The 19,613-nt window shown below is 48.8% G+C and overlaps 1 protein-coding gene across 3 annotated transcripts in view; it reads right to left on the reverse strand.

Moving 5' to 3' along the window:
* Positions 1–18,637, reverse strand: part of RNF220 (ring finger protein 220) — a 227,854-nt gene extending 209,217 nt beyond the window's left edge. Inside the window, exon 1 of one of the 3 annotated variants that reach the window (XM_009468165.2) lies at positions 17,929–18,637. In XM_009468165.2, the coding sequence (XP_009466440.1) occupies positions 17,929–18,553 (625 nt within the window). In that variant the 5' untranslated portion in view covers positions 18,554–18,637. The remainder of the gene's footprint in view (positions 1–17,928) is intronic. The other 2 variants (XM_087731539.1, XM_009468164.2) reach the window with 2 other exon arrangements.
* Positions 18,638–19,613: the final 976 nt, after the last annotated feature.

Genomic DNA, 19,613 nt, shown 5'->3' on the forward strand with positions numbered 1-19,613 from the left:
GCTCCCATGCAATGCATCTTCATCCAGCACGCAGGACGACTAAGCCCGAGATAATGCACTTCAGTCAACAACCACAACCCAGCCGGCATCCACAGCCGCTGGACAAGCACCAAACCAACCCTGGCATCATTTTTAAATGCACAGTTTGGGCATCTTGAGTAGACCCCTCGCTGCAAGAGTTAACATCTAATAGCTGCTACTTCAGGATTTGCAAGGACTGGCCTGCCACTCTAATATTTGAAGCAGCCCTGAAGGACAGTGCCTTGAGCTCTCTCATTGCTTCCTAGAGTTAACAGATTTTTTTTAAAGCTAACTATTAGTGTAATGGGTTGTTTTTTCTAACCACACTTGGGCAAGCCCTCACAGAGTTGCGTTTCATGAGCGTTGTACTCAACTGTGCAGCTTCCTCCTGTCAAACACAGAAACGGGATGGGGTGGGGCCTCAGCACCATTAACATCCAGAGAAATTTGCTGAGACCCCAAAGCCGGGTGTGCCTACTCATCCTGCTCTCTCTCCCGCAGCATCCCCTAACCTCGTTAGAAGTCCAGGGGAGATATCCTTGCAATTAGCTGCTTCCCAGAATCTCCTCGTGCCAATGCGGAAAAAGGAAGGATGGACAGGGAGGCTCAGGTATGGCTTGCTAGCTAGCAAAGCAAAGACTGCGAGACGGGGGAAGGAATGGGCATCACCTGAGACACAGAGAGAAGAATTCATGCCCAGGAAAAGTGCTTATTCCAATCCCACCTACTTTCCTCCAGCATTTTTCAAGCCAAATTGATGGCTTGAATCAAAGTAACTTCTCCTGCCTCTGCTGCTCACACGTCTCCTTGCCCTCTTTGGAAAAACACAGACTGTACTACAAACTGAAGACACAAAAAGTTAGCGCAAAGCCTTTCTTTAAAAATTAAATGAAAAATGTGCTTTAGTTCTCCATTTCTTCCCTCCAACCACCTTCCCCATTCAGCTCCTTACCCTCACACATGCCCTTTCCTTCCCCAAACTCCTTCGTTCAACAAAAAACCAACAAAAAGAAAAGCTCCCACAGGAAAATATGTGCTGTCCTACTCCATCTGTCCTTAATTTCCCCCCAGCTTTGCCTCTCTGCAGCCCTCTTTTAAAGCAGCCCAACCGCCAGACAGTGGGGCTGCAGAAGGATCACCCCAGCCCTGCATGCCAGGGTCAGGGTATTTGAAAGGCTGAATTCAGCTCTCTGTGAACTCTGCTATAAAAACTCTCCGGAGAGACTCCGCCAGCGTCTCTCTGCTTTCTCCTGCAGAAACTCTGGCCTTTCTCTTTTCTGCACCTAGGCTTCCTCGTCCTCCTTTCAAGCTGTTAGTCGGTAGGTCCACAGAGCTGGGGAGGGGCAGGGTAGGTCAGTGGGGGCACGAGTGAGACGAAAAGCTAATTAAGCAACATCCAGCCCTTGCCTAGGGAGACCAGGAGAGCAGGGAAGCATCCGAGGAGCAGCAGCTGCACCCGGTGCCAGCACCATCACCACACTGCATCTCTCCCACGCTCCCAGGGATGCCCATGCGAGGAGCAGAGCTGCTGACAAAGCTGCGGCTCTCGGCAAGCAGCGTGCCGGAGGGGAAAGGACCCCTGCCCTCCATCCTCTGCCCCGGCCCCCAGCCCAGCTTAATAAAATAAACTCCTTAAGGCAGGAGCTGCAAAAGAGAGAGGAGTCCCCTCTGTCCCCCGGACTGTTAAGCCTCTTAGAATGGGAAGGAAGATGGACAGACAGACTGTGCCAAGCAGCTTAGAACAGCCCCAAGAAGAGACTGGGCTGTGACTGGGAAAGCCTGCTCTGGCTGGCGGGCTGGATTTCAGCTCCCAGCTTCTCCCGGCCGTGCTCCCTACAGGTATGCCCAGGCTGGATGAACCTCCCCTTTCTGCTTTTTGGGGTGGTTCTTTTTTCACCCGGGACCAGCACAGTGCCAGCGGCAGGGCGGCTGCCCTGGGGAGAGAGGCTCCCCAGCAAAGACACCGCCGGCCCCCCAGCAGTGAGAATGCCACCCTCCTGCCACTTGCTGGGGCAAACGCAGCCGCCCTGGGGACCCAGAGTGCCAGGGAATGGGATGGAGGAACAGGGCAGCATCACCACTCGCAATCCCTCCAGCTTGACTCCAGCACCATCGAGCTGTTCCTTTGGGCCCACCGTTCCCAGATAGGAGTTTTCTGGATGCAGGAAAGAACTGCACAGTCCTGCTTTTATTCAGTCCCCCTTTTAAATGACATCTCAGGCACCGTCAGCTCTCTAAGACCTCTGCCCCAGTACTTCAGCAAGTTTCTCTTTCACTCCGTTAAATCAGTGGGTGGCCTCGAGGTGCAGAGCTACAATTGCTGCCTCTGGAGAGCCACATCCCCGCTGCCCTGCTGTGGCGGGTACACAAGGCTACAAGCTCCCTGTCAGCTCATTCACACCTCTCACTGATGCGTTGTGGTGTCCGGAGACAGGCTGCCCTGGGGCCCGGCTGGGAGCTCCTGCACCCACCGGGAGCAGGACCCGTGGGATATGAAGGACTCACACCAGGTCAGGGATGGATCTGTCCCTGCACAAGGCAAGCATCCCTGCGTCATCCACCTGTGTCACCTCCAGCATCATACAGCTTCCAGGGAAGGAAATACCAGTTCATCTAACCCCAAAACATCATAGTTTTGTATTCAGGCAGCTGGACCTACCCTGAGGAGGATGAAGGGATGTGAAGCCATTTAACAGGAGAGACCCAAAGGGAGCAACTGAGCCACCCCAGACCAGCACATAAATATCTCTTTAGTGAATCAGCCTGCTAACAGCACCCTCAGCAGCCAACAAAAGACTCTTCCCCACCGAGGAGCCCTTCCTCCTCCCGGCAGAGCAGGGACCAGGTGCCTGGCACCCCAACAGCCGTGACTTGTCCGCGAGGTGTGACGGTGCTAATAGGAGCAGGAAAAAATAGAAGAAATGCTATCGCCAGAAGAAATCTCCGTCAACTTCCACAAGGAGCAACCTCTGGAAACTGAGAGAGGCTCTCGCTCTGGCCCCTGCACAGCCGGGAGCGCAGAAGTTACCCACAGGACTTCTCCAACTTTCCGTGCATCAGCCCAGGGAAATGTGGTACCCAGAAGCGCAAGCACAGGATGCAGGAGGCAGAAGTTTGTTAAAGATACACACGCTAAAAGCTGTTCAGGCAAGCTGTGCCAATAGTCTCATTCTTCATGTAAGAGAGCTCCCTCTAGGTTAAACACTCGGGTATTTCAGAAGCCATTGCTCATTTTGGAGTCCGCGTTCTGTCCTGATGCCTTTATCTCCATAGAGGTGTTTGTCAGTCGGAAAGCCTGCAAGCACCCCAGAAAACACAGGGTTTGCTTTCTGCCCGCAACCGGGCCTTCCCGCTGCAGGCACCAAGCACCCGCGGCTCCGGGCGTTACATGCACACGCGTGCGTGATGCACGTGCCCTCGCCTGTTCCCCTAAACCACAGGTCCTCGGTATTGCACCCGTCAGAGCTGCTCTGACGTCTTCAGCTGGAGATACACCAGGGAAGGAGCCAACGCGCAATTTCTCCAGCCCCAAACCCAATCTTTACCCTGCTTTGCAACACGTATGAATTATTCCACAAACTGATGAGTGGGGGAGTCCAGCAGAGGCTTTCAAATTCACAAAACTAGAAAAATCAGACGGAAAAGACTTAATGCCGGAAAATGCAGGACCGTTCCCCGCAGTGGGATCCCAGGAGTTTTGTGCAAACTACTTTTAAACCTTGAAGTCTTTAATACAACTTCCTGTTTTATTTTTATTTTACCTAGACTGGTATTTACTAATAAATATGCAGCTCGCTGTATACAGAACAGCAGGTAGCTCCCATTTACAGCTGTATATAACTGACTGCAATATTCAACACCCTTACTCTGCTATGCAGTATAATACTCACAATAAAACACATACCGTATTTGCAACTGTGTCCATGCTACTATTCTGGTACGTGACACACATTAAGAAACAAATTCAGAACGTAGAAAGGAATTTACCATTTACACAAAAAAAAGATGTGTTGGGATTTTCAATAAGTTCTAGCATAATACAGTATCATTTTTATATCTTGTCTGCTCCCTTGGTCTTGCTGATTTAATATGTCTTTTCTCTCTATAACCATAAACCTATAGGTTGTATATAGATTTTTTTTTTAAACATAATATACAGTGCCAGTGTGTATTTATAAAACTTTACCATAGAAATGTAAGAATTGTCGGAATGACTCAGGCCACAGGCCATCCAGGCCAATATCCTGCCGCCAACAGTTTTTTCCAATTAATATGGATTAGGCAGACAATACAGTTTACTACAGCCTCGTTTTATGACCATGTTAGTGATAATAATAATACTGCCTTGTGTGTAAATGCTTATAGAGCACAGTGGACAGGGACACAGCATCATCTCCACAGGGAGGGAAACTGAGGCAGGGGAGATGGGGATTATATATATATAACTTATTACATATATAACTTGATGGAGATTATATATAACGAGGAGCCATCAAGAGCCCTGGCTAGCACCACCACCCGCTCCAGCCCTTGCATCCTACCTCGCAGCCCTGCCAGGCACCAAAAGATGGGCCACAAGCCCCGGGGATGCTGCCCTGGGAAGAGTTAATGGTGGAGGTCTCAAGCCTGAGCGCTGCAGGTGTCTGCTTTTAATTCTTTGCTGCTCTTCTCCCAAACAGCCCAAAGATTTCCACCCTCCCTCCTTCTCCTTCACAAATGAGTGTTTAGCATAAGAAGAGAGGCAAGAGGAGCCAGGGCAGCAGGGAGATCTCCTACAGCCCTTTCTAGGCAACCTGAGCAGGCGGGAAAAGGCAGCTGGCAGGAGCCCAGCGAGAGAGTGGGGACCATGGGATGAGTCTTTTCACATCTGGTTAAGTACCGCTAAACCCTCCGATGAGCTGCCTAATTATTACAACACTTCTGCCGAAAAATTAACGTGCTTGGCCGGCTGCACTGGGGCAGAAAGGGTAGGAAAGCAGCTGTCAGGATGCAGGCAGCGATGGGAGCACCAAGAAAAGAGGTTTGTGGCACAAGAGCACAAGAGAAGGGCAGGGAAGCTCTGCCTGCAGGGATCCTGCTGAGAAAACAGCCTCCTCCCTGCTTCTTTTGCTGCACGGCCCCCAGGAGAGGACAGTGCCAACAGAGCTGTTACTCTAGCCAGGGCAGCCCTTGCAAACAGCTCAACAAAGATGCCCTGCCTACCAAAATCAATAGAACGACCTGCCAGCATCCCCCAAAATACATGATTATCCCGAGGACCCAAGAGCAGGGCCAGGAACAGAACCCAGGGTGCTGGGCTCCCCTCTGCCCAGTCTCTGCTCGCCTTTCCTTCTGGCTGAGCCCTCATTTCAGTAACTTCCAAGCCTGGCACCTTATTTCTGTAGGTCTCTATAGGTCCTATAGGTACGGTACCACTGAGGGAGCATCAATCATATGCGCATCTCCCTGCAAAACCTGCTTAAAAAGGGCTGCAGAAAGGACACCAGTAGCTCCTGGGTACTGCTCCCCCAGGGTGGCCGTCTCCCTGTCAGGTTATCACAAGCTTGCTGGTGGGTAAGCCTCTTTCTGCTACAGCTGTGGTGGGTTTAATCTCTCTCCCTAGACAAAAAAAGTGGGCTTATTTCCCGAGAGGTGTCCAAGTACACCCAGAGAGCTCAGCAAAAGCAGCAGCCCGCTGGGTGCCTTTTACCCACAGACATTTGATGAAATTAATGACACAAAAGTGAGTATAAAGGCTAAGACAAATAGAACTGGCAACAACTTGAACCTTTGGCCTGTCCTTTGAAAGTCTCTGGCAAGTCTCAAATCTTCTTGATCTGCTCACTAAAGGGATGACTGTCCCACAATTATTTTCCAAGCATTTGTTGGCAAGTTCTGGGAGGAAAAAGGCATTTCACCGAAGCTGTTAGTACAAAAGCTCAGCTCCAGCCAGGGCCCTGGACTCCGCTTCAAATTATAATATTTTAAGTACCTGAAAATAAATATTTTGTCAGCTGCTGAGAATTAAGAAGTAGCTTCGACCTTTCAGAGAGGGGAACCCTGCGGAGAGCGGCGAGCCTCAGAGAGTTAGTTGCAAAACAAGTTTTGCCCAAGCCATTCAACCTGTCTAGCACACACACAGCCTCCCCTCCCGCACTCCTGGCTCCTTGCACGCTGCCCAGAGCCTGCCGGGGCACGATGGGCTCTCGTGCACCCAGCAGCTCCTTCCCAGCTGGGCAGCGTGCTAACGAAAGACACTGGAGCGGCGCTGTACTATAAACTGGATGCTACGAGTAAAACGAGCACCCCTGAGACAGCACCAGCGGCACGTCAGGGCTTCCTACTAAGAGTTGCCAGTCCACTGCCGCGTTGCTCATTGGTGCTGTTGTTTCATGCCGTACCACGCACAGTCCAAGGAATTTTATCCACAAGGATTAAAAACACTCACTTTTCTTTTATAACATCTGACTATGACCGAGCACCTGGATGAATGTACCGATCGCCTCTCAGACCTCTGAGCCACAATGAACACTGTTCGTGCTCCAGCGATGGCAAAAGGAACCCGCACAAAGCAGAAGATCTCTGGTTTTCCAGTAGAGCTCAAAGAGTTAAATCCCTCTCCCTTCCCCCCAATCTTTCTGCCTTTGGCCTTTAGATCAGCCCTGGTTGCCAGTGAGGACTCATCGAAACACCACGAGGCTGGGCCTGTCAGGAAGGAAACCAGCGCGTCCAGAGTTTTGTTGTTCTAAAGACTTTTTTTTTTAATTTTATTTTACTGCTCAGGAAGGAAGCCAGAGCCTGCGCTTCGACTCCAAGAATGTCGATTACTCATCCTTCCCTGCATTATTTCTTTTATCTCTCACTTTTATCTACCTTACTCCAAATTTTTCCCCCTGTTTCTTTCTCTACGGTTTCAGCTGTTCATCCAAGTTTCACCCCCCAAAAAAATCTGGCAACTGTTTCTTCAGAATAAATCCCAATTATAATGTTTATTAAAACAAGCCTCCATCCCTCCCCCCCCACAGTTTTCAATCCTGGTGTAACCATCCAAGTACCACGGTTATAACCACTGCCCTAGGACCCGAGCACCTCCGAAACGTGAACGCAACCACCCTCAGCATACGGCTGTGCTACGAGAATGTCGTAACCCTTGCTTTAAAGACGGGCGATGAGAAATGGCTCTGCTTGTCCAAGGTCAATAGAGTCCACAGCACAAGCACAACCTACGCTCAGGGCTTTGCCCAGGCAGCCCTTCCCTTTTCCTGCTCAGCGTGGCTGCGAGGAGACGGCACGCTCAGCTCTGCCAATAAACGTGCCCTTCATCTTCAATACCCCCACGGCGGTCAAGCTAGAAATGTGCAACAAAAGTAAAATAATCGGTATGTGACAAGTTGATGACACATTTCCTTAGCTGCAAAAAATGTGGGTCCTGGATCACCCGAACGTCAGTGAGCCACCTGAGTACATAGCAGAGGGACTATCAGCAAGTGGTGTCTAACTGCCTTCTCCTCCCAGGGTCTGCAAAATCCATCACACCACCCGGGGATTTCCTTTGCTTCTTTGCCCAGGTGCAGCTAACAACCCAGACACGACTGGCAACATCTGTGAGAACAGACCCAGATGTTTCTCATTGACATCGTAACCTTCCCCAGCCTTCGCCAGGGCATGCCCGCTCCCCGGGGTGGGCACCTAGGTGGGAGACGCGCATGCTTGAGGGCAGAGTTGGGTCCTCACAGTGTTCCTGAAGAGGTGACCAAAGGCAAAGCATTTTTTTAATTTAAGGGCCCTTCTTCCTTGAGATGTGCCATAAAACCTGAGGCCTGATCCAGACCACACCATACACAGCTTCCCCAGGCTGCAACACCCACAGCATCTGAGTTACAGGCAAGTAAGGCCAGTTCGAGTTCTCTCTGTCCAGCTCTGTCTTGCTCTAACACAATCCTCCCCTGTTTCCACAGTTAACGTGTTGTTTTCATTTTAAGAGGGGAAAATAATGAGATGGTGGGAACATTACTTCTGGCTAATGGAGACAGAGATCTGCAGACTTTCATGGCTTACTTTTTCCAGTATATCCCAGTCCTGATCCAAATATCATCATACTTCTTTCAGTCCTGGACCCATCATGGGACTGGACACAATGCATTGGCCAAATTAAGACAGAAATGACTTGTAGCACTTTTCTACTTCACACTCTCTCAAAGACCTCTGGCTGACATTAAATTTCTGGTCTGCAGACTCCCTGCTTCCCCCACTACTGAATTTCCAAGCGCCTTCAGCACAGCTTCCCTGAACATGTTAGCCCCAAATCCTGAGCGAAGACAGGCTGCTGATCACCATGCCTCTTCTGTAACTAGAACAACTCTTGGAGAGCAACACTTTTGTGCATGAACCCAAATATGCAGAAAGGAGGGAGCAGCACAGACGGTGGTAACCAGCCCCAGGAGCGGACACCACAGGAGCAACACCAGCAGTCCTGTACAGGGCTGTGCACTGAGCAAAGTGCAAAACCAAGGGCGAAGAAGCAAGGTTATAAGAGTCTAGTTGCTCATTCTCCCCTTCTCGTGTCTAAGGGGCAGCTCCTGATGTATGAATCTACTCAGGCTGGCAACTTTTTGATTGTGACCATTAAGTTGTTCTGCTCGTGCTCCGTGCAGGGTTACCCAGGTCACTGATTGCTCCTTCATCTCCCCAGTAAAAAAAAAAAAAAGGCCAGTGGTCAAGCTGCCTTCTTGGGGAGGCTGAAGACAAGAGCTCAGGAAGGAAAAGCTGTCACCCTGGCTAAGGACTTTGCTGAAGGCTCACCTCCAACCTATAGTGCTGGTAATGGGAAGTGAAACTGGTTTGCAAGGAGGAGAATAAAGAAGGGAAGGAAGTGGCCTTCTGCAGCCCCCTCAATGGTGCTGCAGCGTTCTGCCCACATCCCTCTGACCTGCCCCGATACCTGGTAACCAAGATGGCACTTTCCACCCATCCACAGCCATCAGGACCTCGCAAGATCCTCCATGCTGCAAACAGCGATGAGGAGACAAGGTTCCAGCTAGCCTGCATGGGCCAAAGGTTGGCCTGGGTGCAGGGTGGCTCTGCTACGACACGGCCAGGCCATCCTGGTAAGGCTTTCGCTCACGCAGACCGAGGTACGGCACCCAGGATGCCGGTCACCCCCGTGAGCCCTCCTCCCTGCTCACTCACAAACACCCTCAACTCGCCTCCGGCACAACTCCAAAAGAAATCTTCAATACTGGAAGCAAGCTTGGAGGAGAAGGCAGAGCTGTAATCTGGTACCAGGTCTTTTCCCATCCCGGCACAACTGCCAAAGCAGGCTGTCTGCAATGAGGGATTGTTATCCTATGCCTCCTTATAGTGAGGGATGTTACAGGACAGAAAATTTCACATACTAAATGGCTTTGCAAGTTGTTTCTTCCAGTGCAGGGAAACAATATCATAATCAGATGAAAAGGTTGAGTCTTTTTTAATTAAAAATATCTTAATTTGAAACAAAGTACCAAAAATCTCAACAGAGAGAAATGGGTCCGTCAGGACAGTTCCCTGAGTTTCACTTTCTGCTCTGTTTACAAAATCTATTGCATTTGGTGAGCCTTTAGCCCAGTGGCATGCTGCTCGCCTGCTGACTGACACCCCAGTGCTTTCTGCTTTAGTTTTCATACAAGAGCCACAAAGCACTCCACCTTCCTTCCAAGAAACGAGTCCGTGCTCAGAAAACCAGCCGTGCCAGCGAGCCCGGCATCTGCAGCTGGCCGCGTCCTGCCGCCCTCACCCTGCTCGGGGCTGCAGCATCACAAATGTGCAAAGCACAGGCAAGGCTGCAGGACTATACCAGCAAAAACCTCCCACGCAAAAGCTCTTGGGTCTTTCCAAATTAAAAACTTAATGTTGTTACTCTGGTGAGAGCCAGTTACTAAGAATCAGTGCTGTTTGGGGAAAGCAAGGACACGGTTTCCAGCTCTTCCTTTTCGGGGTATCCAGAGACACTTTGTGCCTTCCTTTTCCCATTGCAGAGCAGCCCGGTGTTGACAAGAAGTACAAAACATATTCTTGCTCTGCAATTTGGTGAGAAAGCAAATCTCAGCCTCGAGGTACCAAAAAAGGAACATTTTAAAACAATACTGATTAGAAACATTGTCCCAAGTGAGGAAAAATACTATGAAAGTGTCCCACACCTGAACTCAGAGACCAGTTTCACTGTCACCAGGACTCCCTCCCCATGTTATCCACGTTTAAGACAATAAATCTCTCTTTGCCCCGCTCCTTCCCAACATTGCTTTTCCCCCTCCTCTGTTGCTCCGGGTACTGCTGCAATTCAAGACGCCAGCGAACGGTTGAAGGAGAGGAGAAAGCGATGGCTAAAGAACGCCAGGCTTATCAGAACCACCATCCATGTTTTAAAAAGACAGGACAAAGAAGAAGGGCCCAGACAGAGATAGCACCAAAATCCACAGTCCTTCTTCAGCCAGAGCCTTCACTGACTCCAGGGCTAGGTCCCAGAGAAGGACTGCCAGCGTAGCCAACAAATACCATAGCAGCGACAGGAAAATACTTCAGCACTAAGATGTAAAGAAAACTGAATTCAGGGCAATGAATTTGCCCTGAATATCTATAACCTGCAAGTTCATAAACACGGGGATCGCTCAGGCCAGCAGAGCCAAGCAGGCAAGCAACGAGGTTGCATGAAAAGGGAGAAAGACACATATACAGATTACATGTGTAGATCTACAAAAGAATACAGATGCCCTTTTTCAGAGGACGCTGTATAGGAATCTGATCCCACATGAAATTTCCCAAGTAGAAATCCATTATTCCCAAAGAATTTCAATTGCTTTGCATAGCTGAAAAATGTCCTCAGAAGTCCCCAAATCTGCTATTCCATCCTGAAGAAGAGAGGTGAAAAATTCATAGACCATCAAGCAAACTGACATGATCGAAGACCACCAGTGACATGAACCGCGGGATAAAAATTGTCACAATTTGCTTTCAATGGCTGCTTTTCTTGGAATATGGTATTAAAAGAAAACAATGTTGCCCCCACTATGAATTTGCATTAGAAATCCATAATAAAAATAAAGCTTAATATTATACAAATGGGTACAGTTCTCTATAGTGCTCCTGATGCAGATTAAGGTTAGGCAGATTTTAGATGACAGTTATTTACCTCAGTCTAACACCATGTATGCACAAATGGAATTTATTTTATAGCTGCGGATATTAGCCAGAAAAGGAGATGAGAGGAAATCTTACAGTCTCATGTAAAATATAATTATGTCTGTTTTCTACCCCTTGGAAGGCAAACAAAGAAGGAAAAATGAATCCGCTGCTAGCATTTAATGGGACTTGTCTAAATGATATCAAACAAATAACAACCAGCAACAATTCACAAACACCTTCACTTTTATTTTTTCCATAGGGCAATTCCAGAAACTAAGACCTCGTTGCCTTAAACACTTTCACTCCTACAGAGCAGGATTAGGCCCATGCCTGAGTATGTCTCCTTCCTTCAAGATCTTCAAATTATCAGAGAAAAAAAAAAAATAAAATCACAGAGGCACCAATGCTTATTATTCTCTCCCTCCTGAAATGTACACCCGTTCCCCCCCCCACTTCTCCCAATTCCTTACGCAATCGCCACCGATCAACCAGGAAACTGTTGCTAACTCTTGAATTTTGCAAGTTAGCAGGTAAAATAATAAAACAATGTTTTAACTGTCAGAGATCCTGGCTCGCAAAGTGCACTTTGGTCATTTCCTTTAATAACTGTAGTTTAGCGGTAATGATTTATAATGGTTCATAATATTCTACTAACTGTACTATATTAATAATACTAATACTTTGCCCTTGCCTGGTGTCTTCTGTCAGGAGATATCAAAGCAGCAGACGCCGCCATGAGGGAGGTATCACTGTATCCCCGTTTGGGATCGGGAAACTGCGACTCCGAGCCGTGCCCACGGTCGGGATTCCCGGTCCCCAACCCAGCACGGCAGCCACCAAGTCTGCCTTCACTTCTTCTGCCGTAGTTTTGTGACAGCAGTCGAGTCTGATCGATGGGACTGAAGATGTAATGTGATTAAATCCTTCTCGAAAAGCAGGGTTTGGCCGGTGGTTTGGGGGCCGTGGTTTTGATGGGAAATACCGAGCGAGATGGGGAGTTTGCCCTGCAATTGCACAATAAATACACTCACGCCAGCATTCAGACGCACGGGGCAAAAGAGGGGTGATATATATTTACTGTGCCCGTGCCCGCCTCTCCAGCAGGAGGTGGATAAATATGACATTTAGGTGTTGCTCGGCGCAATGAGGATGGCAGTTACGAGCCCCAACACCAACTCTCGGGGAGTCCAAAAAGGAAGAGAAAGGGCACGAGGCATCGCTGGCATGGCCGAGCTGACATGAAAGCTGGCCGGATGGCAGCGGCTGCGCGGGGAAACATTTTGGAGGAGAAAACAGCCCCAGCCCTCCCCCTCAAACGATCAATTAAAAGCCATCCTTCTGCCGAGAGCCGGACGAGGACAGCAAATGAGGGCTGCGAGCAGAACAGCCGCCCGGCTGGGCTCTGCATGACAATTGATGGGAAGGGGAGGCCGGAGGGGGCGGCGGGGGGGAGGCAGCCCCATCCCTCCTCTCACCATGGTGATTAGGTATTCCGAGTGCGCCAGATAGCCCCAAATAACAGAAAGAGAAATATAAACTGGAGACCGGCAGATCCAAGGCAGGCCAGATGGCCCTGCAGCCGGCAGGGGCTGCTCCCATCCAGCCCTTCCCCACTTTAACTGTTCAAACATTTCTTTATCCCGACAAGACAATTAAGCCGAACAGCATGGAAAGGAGTCTCGGCAACAGTTTGCAGAGGGAGCAGGAAGGTTGTTGCCAGAAAAGCAGAAAAAGGAGGTGATGGCTGCATACTCCAAGACCTCCTTCCACGCAGCGCACCTAGCTCCATGAGGACGATGCGTTTTTGGTGGTGAGACAGGGATGGATGCGTGGCCCTCACCTCTGCTACTGCCCATCTGCCTGCCCACCTCTTCCGAAAATCCCGTTGCTCCTTCACTCCTACATCACGCAGGGCACTGCGCGATGGAAAGCAAACGTTCCGCTTGATTTATTTCATCATTTCAGAAGCAATGTTAAGCTTGCAATTTCTCATGGCCACGGCTGATTATTATTAGCAACAAAGCGTCACTTCACGTTAGACCCCAAATTTTACCGTCCTCTTAAGTGGTGCATCCCAGCAGGAAGAGTTGTGAGAGTGAGCGATGGATGTGCGCACGCGTGTACGTGTGCATTCCCCCTCCAACCCATTGTTCTGCCACAAAATACAACAAGAAAAACCTTCTTCCCCTCTAGCACGTGCACGTATGTACACACGTACATCTCTACATAGGTCCCAGCCTGCAAACACAAAGCCCAACACGCACATGTCTGATGGGGTGGGTGACTGTAGAGACAGTCCTCGGCCTGATTTTCAAAGCACTACGTTATTCAGGAATTCAAGCTGTGGTCATCATAGCCCTGACTTACATTTCATCAATAACGAACCAGTTGTTTCAAAAGGAAAACTAACTCCATGCTAGAGATGTTCTTTAAAACCCTAAAGTGGAACAAAGAGCTCACTAACACAACGCACAAACTCTCTTGCAGGAGAGAAACCGGTTGCAGGACAAACAGACTGTGTCCAGGTAACCAAGGTTAAATATGATTATAAAAAATAATAACCAAAATAATGTTAGTAAAACTACCCCCACTTTACCCACCAGCCCCAAGAGATGAGTGAGGACTGCAGTGTGCTCACCAACTCAATCGCTCATTCCCAGGGCACACCAGGAGCTGGGCAAAAGCCACCAGCAGTAGCAGGGAAACTGAGGCTAGAAGAGCCAGTGGCCAGGATGTAGAAGATCACCTTGACACATCAGGCCGTGCTCCACCAGAAGTCACAGACAACAGACGATGAAGACCAAGCAGCAACAGGAAACCATCTTCTGTGGACCAGGGAGGCGGGGGATGCGGGCGGCCTCGCAGGGACAGCAGAGGTGTCTGCTCTGACAAGGGCCAGCTCTTTGCCAAGAGATCCCGGCTTTGGCATGGACCTCTGCCTGTCACTTTGTGGGAAAGTGATGCCATGGTGACTGGGTACAGAAGGCCACTGGGACAGATTTTATTAGAAGCAAAGAATAAAACCAGGGATTTTTTTTTTCTTCCTGATTTTAAAACAGGGCTATAGATCTCTTTTGCAGAAAGGAACATGCCATTTATTTCCACTCGTTCTAGGAATCTCAACTATTGTACGCTTATTAAAGGAAACCCATAAAATATGTCTCCTGGTGTCTTTAACACATGCTTTACAAGAAGCCCCTAAACTCTAACAAATGGCATTATTTTTCTCAGTAAGCACCTAAGAGAACGGGCCCATCCAGCACACGTTACGTCTGCTTCTCCCTGGAAAGACTCCGCTTTTCTACGTGCTCCCTGTACACTCCATCGCTCCGGATCTCCTGCGTACCTGCATTTTACAGCAAGAGACAACTTGGCCAAATGCAGACATCTCACACCAATTTGCTGAGTAACAAGGAGCATAATCCCACCCAGACGCACCCCAAAGGAGATGCTGTCCCTTCCCGGGATGCGCAGGTATGGGTACCGCTGGCAAGCAACACTCTGCTTCTTTTAAAGTAAGGAAAGGTTCACCCAAAAGACAAAGCAATCTCTGCAGCATAAATACATATCTTACAGGGCCAGGTGCTAATTTGGGTTACACCAGCACATATCCCAAATAATTTTACTGAATTTGGAAAATTTCCTCCACTGGTGAAAAAAGGATGAGACTTTGCTCCCATGATGCAGAGGACTAAATAGAGCAACTTCCAAACACTCCTTGAGATGAAAATGCCTGAGTTTGGATTCTCCTTTTGCTGCAAAGTATCTCAAGCAAAAACCTATTTTTCAGTAAAATTACAACTCAATGCATTGAATTCCTTTTTTTTTTTTTTTTTTTTTAAAAAAACAAGTTTCTTAGAAAATCACCGTTTAAGCTATGGGGTAAAACAAACATTTTAATGAGCTATTCAAAAACGGTTCTTGTGCAGTGGAACAGAAGAATACGCAGTGCAATCACAGTAATTCACCTTCCATGTAACACAAACCCTTTCAGGAATCTGAGAAATACAACTGGAGGATTGAGCTCTGCAAATCTGAAAAGCACCCGTTAGACACGTAAAGGTGTTGCTGATCTAAGAACATTTTACAATTTTTGCTTGCTGTTGTAGAAAAGCCTTATTACATTTTTGCCTCGAATCTACAGCCACCTACCTGCAACAGATTCTCCATCAGGAGCACAGGTAGGCAGTTTTTACAAAGGGTTATATATAACAATTACGCAAGGATGCCACAAAACTTCTCAGAGACAACCACCCCCCCAAAGTATGCATTTATATAGCAACTCCAAATAGACGCATGCAAATGTCAGTGCAAAACAGGATCACGATTATATCTGCAAACTGTGATCTCTCAAATTCCTCATTGCGGAAGTTTTTCTTTTCTGATGGTCAACATCAAAGATCATTAGGATCCTCTAAAAAGCTCCACCGCTTGCTCTCTCGGCCTCCAGCAAACACACCCATACGTGTGTATGCACACACCAAATAAACTCGCTGTGTTAATGGAGAGAAGTTTCCATGGTGCAGTATCTATATGTGATGGGAATATGATACAGAGCCAACAGACATATTTAGTGTACACTGTCCTGGTAGTTACAGAAGAATTTTAATGTCGATGAAATATCAGGGATGTTGCATTTGCTCGGCTCTACCATGCAGCGAAGCATCTTAAAGAAATTTAACAATATAGGTGAGAAAAATGACCAAACAAAACACCTTCCACTTCTGCCCAAGTTTTCAAAGCTGCCTGCAAAGTTTTTATTCTGCTTCCTTTCGCCAGCAAGTCCCTTGCCGCAGCGCTGGCGGTGGGGGAGCTGGGTGTCACCGTGCCTGCCTCTTGCACACGCCTGTGCAAAGCCCCGGCTGCTCCCGGGAAGGACAGAACCCACGTTGGGCACATGCTGTTGGCAGAGGCAAGGCACAGCGGTGGATGTGGATGTGTCTGTCTGTCCACAGCTGCGCTCCATGTGGTCTAATTCATTTAACAGATTTACTTCTTTAAATGGGGTATCTGACAGGATTTTGCTAGCAAGATCTATAGCAGCTGATGCGCTCTAAATTCATTCAGCCAGCGGACTCACTCCTCTGCCGCTATCGCCCGGAGTATTCTTTCAAGCAAGCTTCATTTCCACAGCCAGGTGATATCGATAAGAGCATCGACAAAGATGTCTCTAAGCCTTGCCATCTCACCTGCCTCCCCCCCAGGATAATTATGTTACCGGCTTACACACATACACATCCATACGCGCTCCCACCTACAGCCGCTTCCCTTATGGACGCAAAAGGAGGGAGAGGAGATGCTGAACAATGAAAGGAGCTTACGGCACAAAAAGTAGCACTGTCGGGGGTGGCTCAGAAGGAGAGGGGGGAGACAGATAAGAGATCGCATTTGTAGTGCAAGGAATACACGGCTTCTACCTTCAGTGGGAATCATCCTGCCCTCGCAAACGCCGACACAAAAGACACACTTGCAGCATATTTCAAAACCAAAGAGCAATGGATTTACAAGGCAGGTTGATTTTATGATTACTTTTATTGAAAAGGTACGCTGGGTTTGGGCAGATGCCTTTTAGCGCCGGTAAGTTAGCACAGTGCCTAATTCAAGGAGACAGCCTGAGGAAGCAGCGCCGACAGGGAAGAGAGAGCCACAATGTCTCTATTACTCTCCTCGGCATCATAAAGGGGAGAAGAAAAAAAATCATGTCTGAAAGGGAGAGGAAGGAGCGGGGCAGCAGGTTTTCCTTGCAAAAAATATAGTAATAACAACAACAACAATAATAAAATTCTTTTCTAGGAAGAAAATTCAACAGAACAAAGGAGCCCACGTGAAAAGCAAACTGTTCGCTCCTTGGTCTATACGTCTGGCCTTAGAGGAAAACTCTAATCGTAAGTTAGCGCTCTTCTTCGGGGTACCACACTGCTGGCCCCAGACCACTCCCCATCGTGGGTCACCTCCCAGCTCAGCAAACGTGGAAGCCTGTCCTTCCCGGAGGACAGCTCTGCCCCTCTGCGTAGGCAACGCCGCAAGGGACAAGGTGAGGGGGGAGCAGGGAGTTACAGTGAGGAACACGCGGACCCGTTTCCTTCAGTCCTACCGCCGATCTGCAAAAGGGCACATCGCCTTTCAACGGCCACCAAAGGGGGGAAACACTCAGAGAAAGCACACGGCGTATGTCGGGAAACAGCTTATTGGATTGTAAGAACACATTTGGGTTTATGTCTCGAAGAGGGAGCTTGGTGGCCAGAAATACTCAGAAGTTAACCAGAGGAAAAGGCACTTTTGTCCTAACCCGAGGCACAAATCCTGAAGGTGATGCATTTGCTCTAAGAACGGTGTGCATGAAGAAAAGGTCAGAAAGAAATACCTGAAGAAGCAGGGGGTACGTGTTTGCTGCAAGCTCTGGGAAAGTTTCTGGCTACACACTCCAGCTGAATACCTGTTTGCACACATATCATCCCTGTTTACACACATATATGTACCAGCTCCTGTAGCCTCCCGCTGGGGCACGGACAGCTTTCTGCATGGTCAACATTGTCTCTCCAGCCATGTGCTGGAAGACAAGTTTCCTTCAAGAGCACCTCACCCTAAAATCTGTCCATGTGCATTTAGAAGAGACGAGGCAATACTGCGTGATTGAGCTCGGCAGGCAGGAAAGGCTGGTTTTCCTCCGCCATCAGCAAGAACCACAGCACTGCGGGACAATCACCTGTTGAGGATCTCAACAAGGCGCAACTAAAGAAGAACGAACAAGTCAACGGAGGTACTTACATCTGTCACTTCGGTCTTCAGGACTGGATGAGGTCTCCCGGTCAGAAATGAGGCCAGAAACGGCAAAGATCTTCTTCCCCGTCTCATCAACTTTGAGGGAGCCGGGGGAGCTGGAGGGGAGCTGCGTGCCAAACTCGTACTCCTTCCCATCAGCGTCCGAGAAGCGCAGATGGGGTGAGTCAGTGTCATGGCAGTTTTTCAGGCGCTTGGCCGGCGTAAAGGCTGACTGGTAGCTCTCCCGGTCTTCAGTAGATGCAAAGGGGCGGAAAGCCCCAACGCCGCTGTGGTTCAACATGCTGATCGGGGTGCAGTCCAGGTTGGGGGGTGCAAACTGGGGGTGGAGGTGAAGCAAGGACGGAGGAAAGTCACGGTTTGCAAACGCTCCCGGCACCCCACCTTGCCGGTGATACATAGAGGCGAAAGTATATGAGCCATTGGTAAAGGGAATATGCACGTCCTTATCTGCTGACACAGGGACCCCAAAAGGCCTCGGCTGCTGGCAGGGAATGGAAGCATCGCGGCTGGCTTCGGCGGTGGAGGCGAGAACCATCAGTGCTGGGGAGGCCAGCGGGTTGGGGAGGTAGGGTGAGTTCTCCATCTTGAACGCTGCCCGGTGTAAGTCCATCGGAGTCTCTTTCCTCAACAGGATCACAAGCAGAACGATCTTCCCTGGAAGGAAAGCACAGCGATGCCTGGGACTGGAGCGGGGAAAATTACTGGAGCATCATCACCCTCCAAACGCTGCAAGGAAACAGAAAAGAAAAGAAACCACAACCGGTTAGGTTTCTGCGTTCATCTCCCTGGGACGCTCCAGCAGCAGGGTGGCCACATGTGTTACAACCCACCGGCCGGCGACGCGCCACTGTTCTCATTCAAGAAAATCAATAGACAACTTCACACACTAGTGGAATCAGCTCTGGCCCTCCAGGTTAAAGGGTATCATCCAGTGCAGATGAATGAAAGGCAAACCAAACGTAATAACACGCAGATTTAATAACCTACTAATAAACAAGGTTCAGTCTAAAATTAAGATAGTAACTCCAAATTATAACTGGAATTTTATATGGCCAAAGAGGCATGTACATATAATTGCAATAAACTTGAGAATGCCCACACGTACACACACCACTAATTTGCTGGGGGGGGGGGGGAGCATGTGGCAACGACATAAAAATATCTATTGCACAGAGTTACCCAAAGAACCCAGCATACAAGGTTATACTGTACACGATGCCTAAGATATGCATTAACAAACATGTATTTTCCCTCACTCTCCCAGTATATGTGTGTAGGTAAGTACTTGCAAACACAGTACTTGATACCATCATAGATAGATAGATAGATAGATAGATAGATAGATAGATAGATAGATACACACACACACCCCCCATTGGAATGTGGGACTGTGACTGTGTATGGGTGCGTGTGTGTAATACACAAACACCCACGCGCGCACACACAGTCCCTGTTAGCCAAAGGAGAAGAGACTTCCCCAGTAAAATGCCTGGCGTCTCTGACAATATTTAAAATCATAATGGGTGCTTCTGCCATCTGATCTCTGCAAGCGTCTGCCTTTCGGGTCGGGGACAAGAGAGAATGGATCAGTAATTTTAGTTCCTAATGCACTCACTCTTAAGTAGATTTGTAAACTGCCCTGGATGTGCCATTAACATTTAGAGGAAAAT

Source organism: Nipponia nippon, unplaced genomic scaffold, assembly GCF_047370975.1.
Source record: "Nipponia nippon isolate SJK-2023a ecotype South Korea unplaced genomic scaffold, ASM4737097v1 scaffold_5, whole genome shotgun sequence".
Classification (NCBI taxonomy): Eukaryota; Metazoa; Chordata; class Aves; order Pelecaniformes; family Threskiornithidae; genus Nipponia; species Nipponia nippon.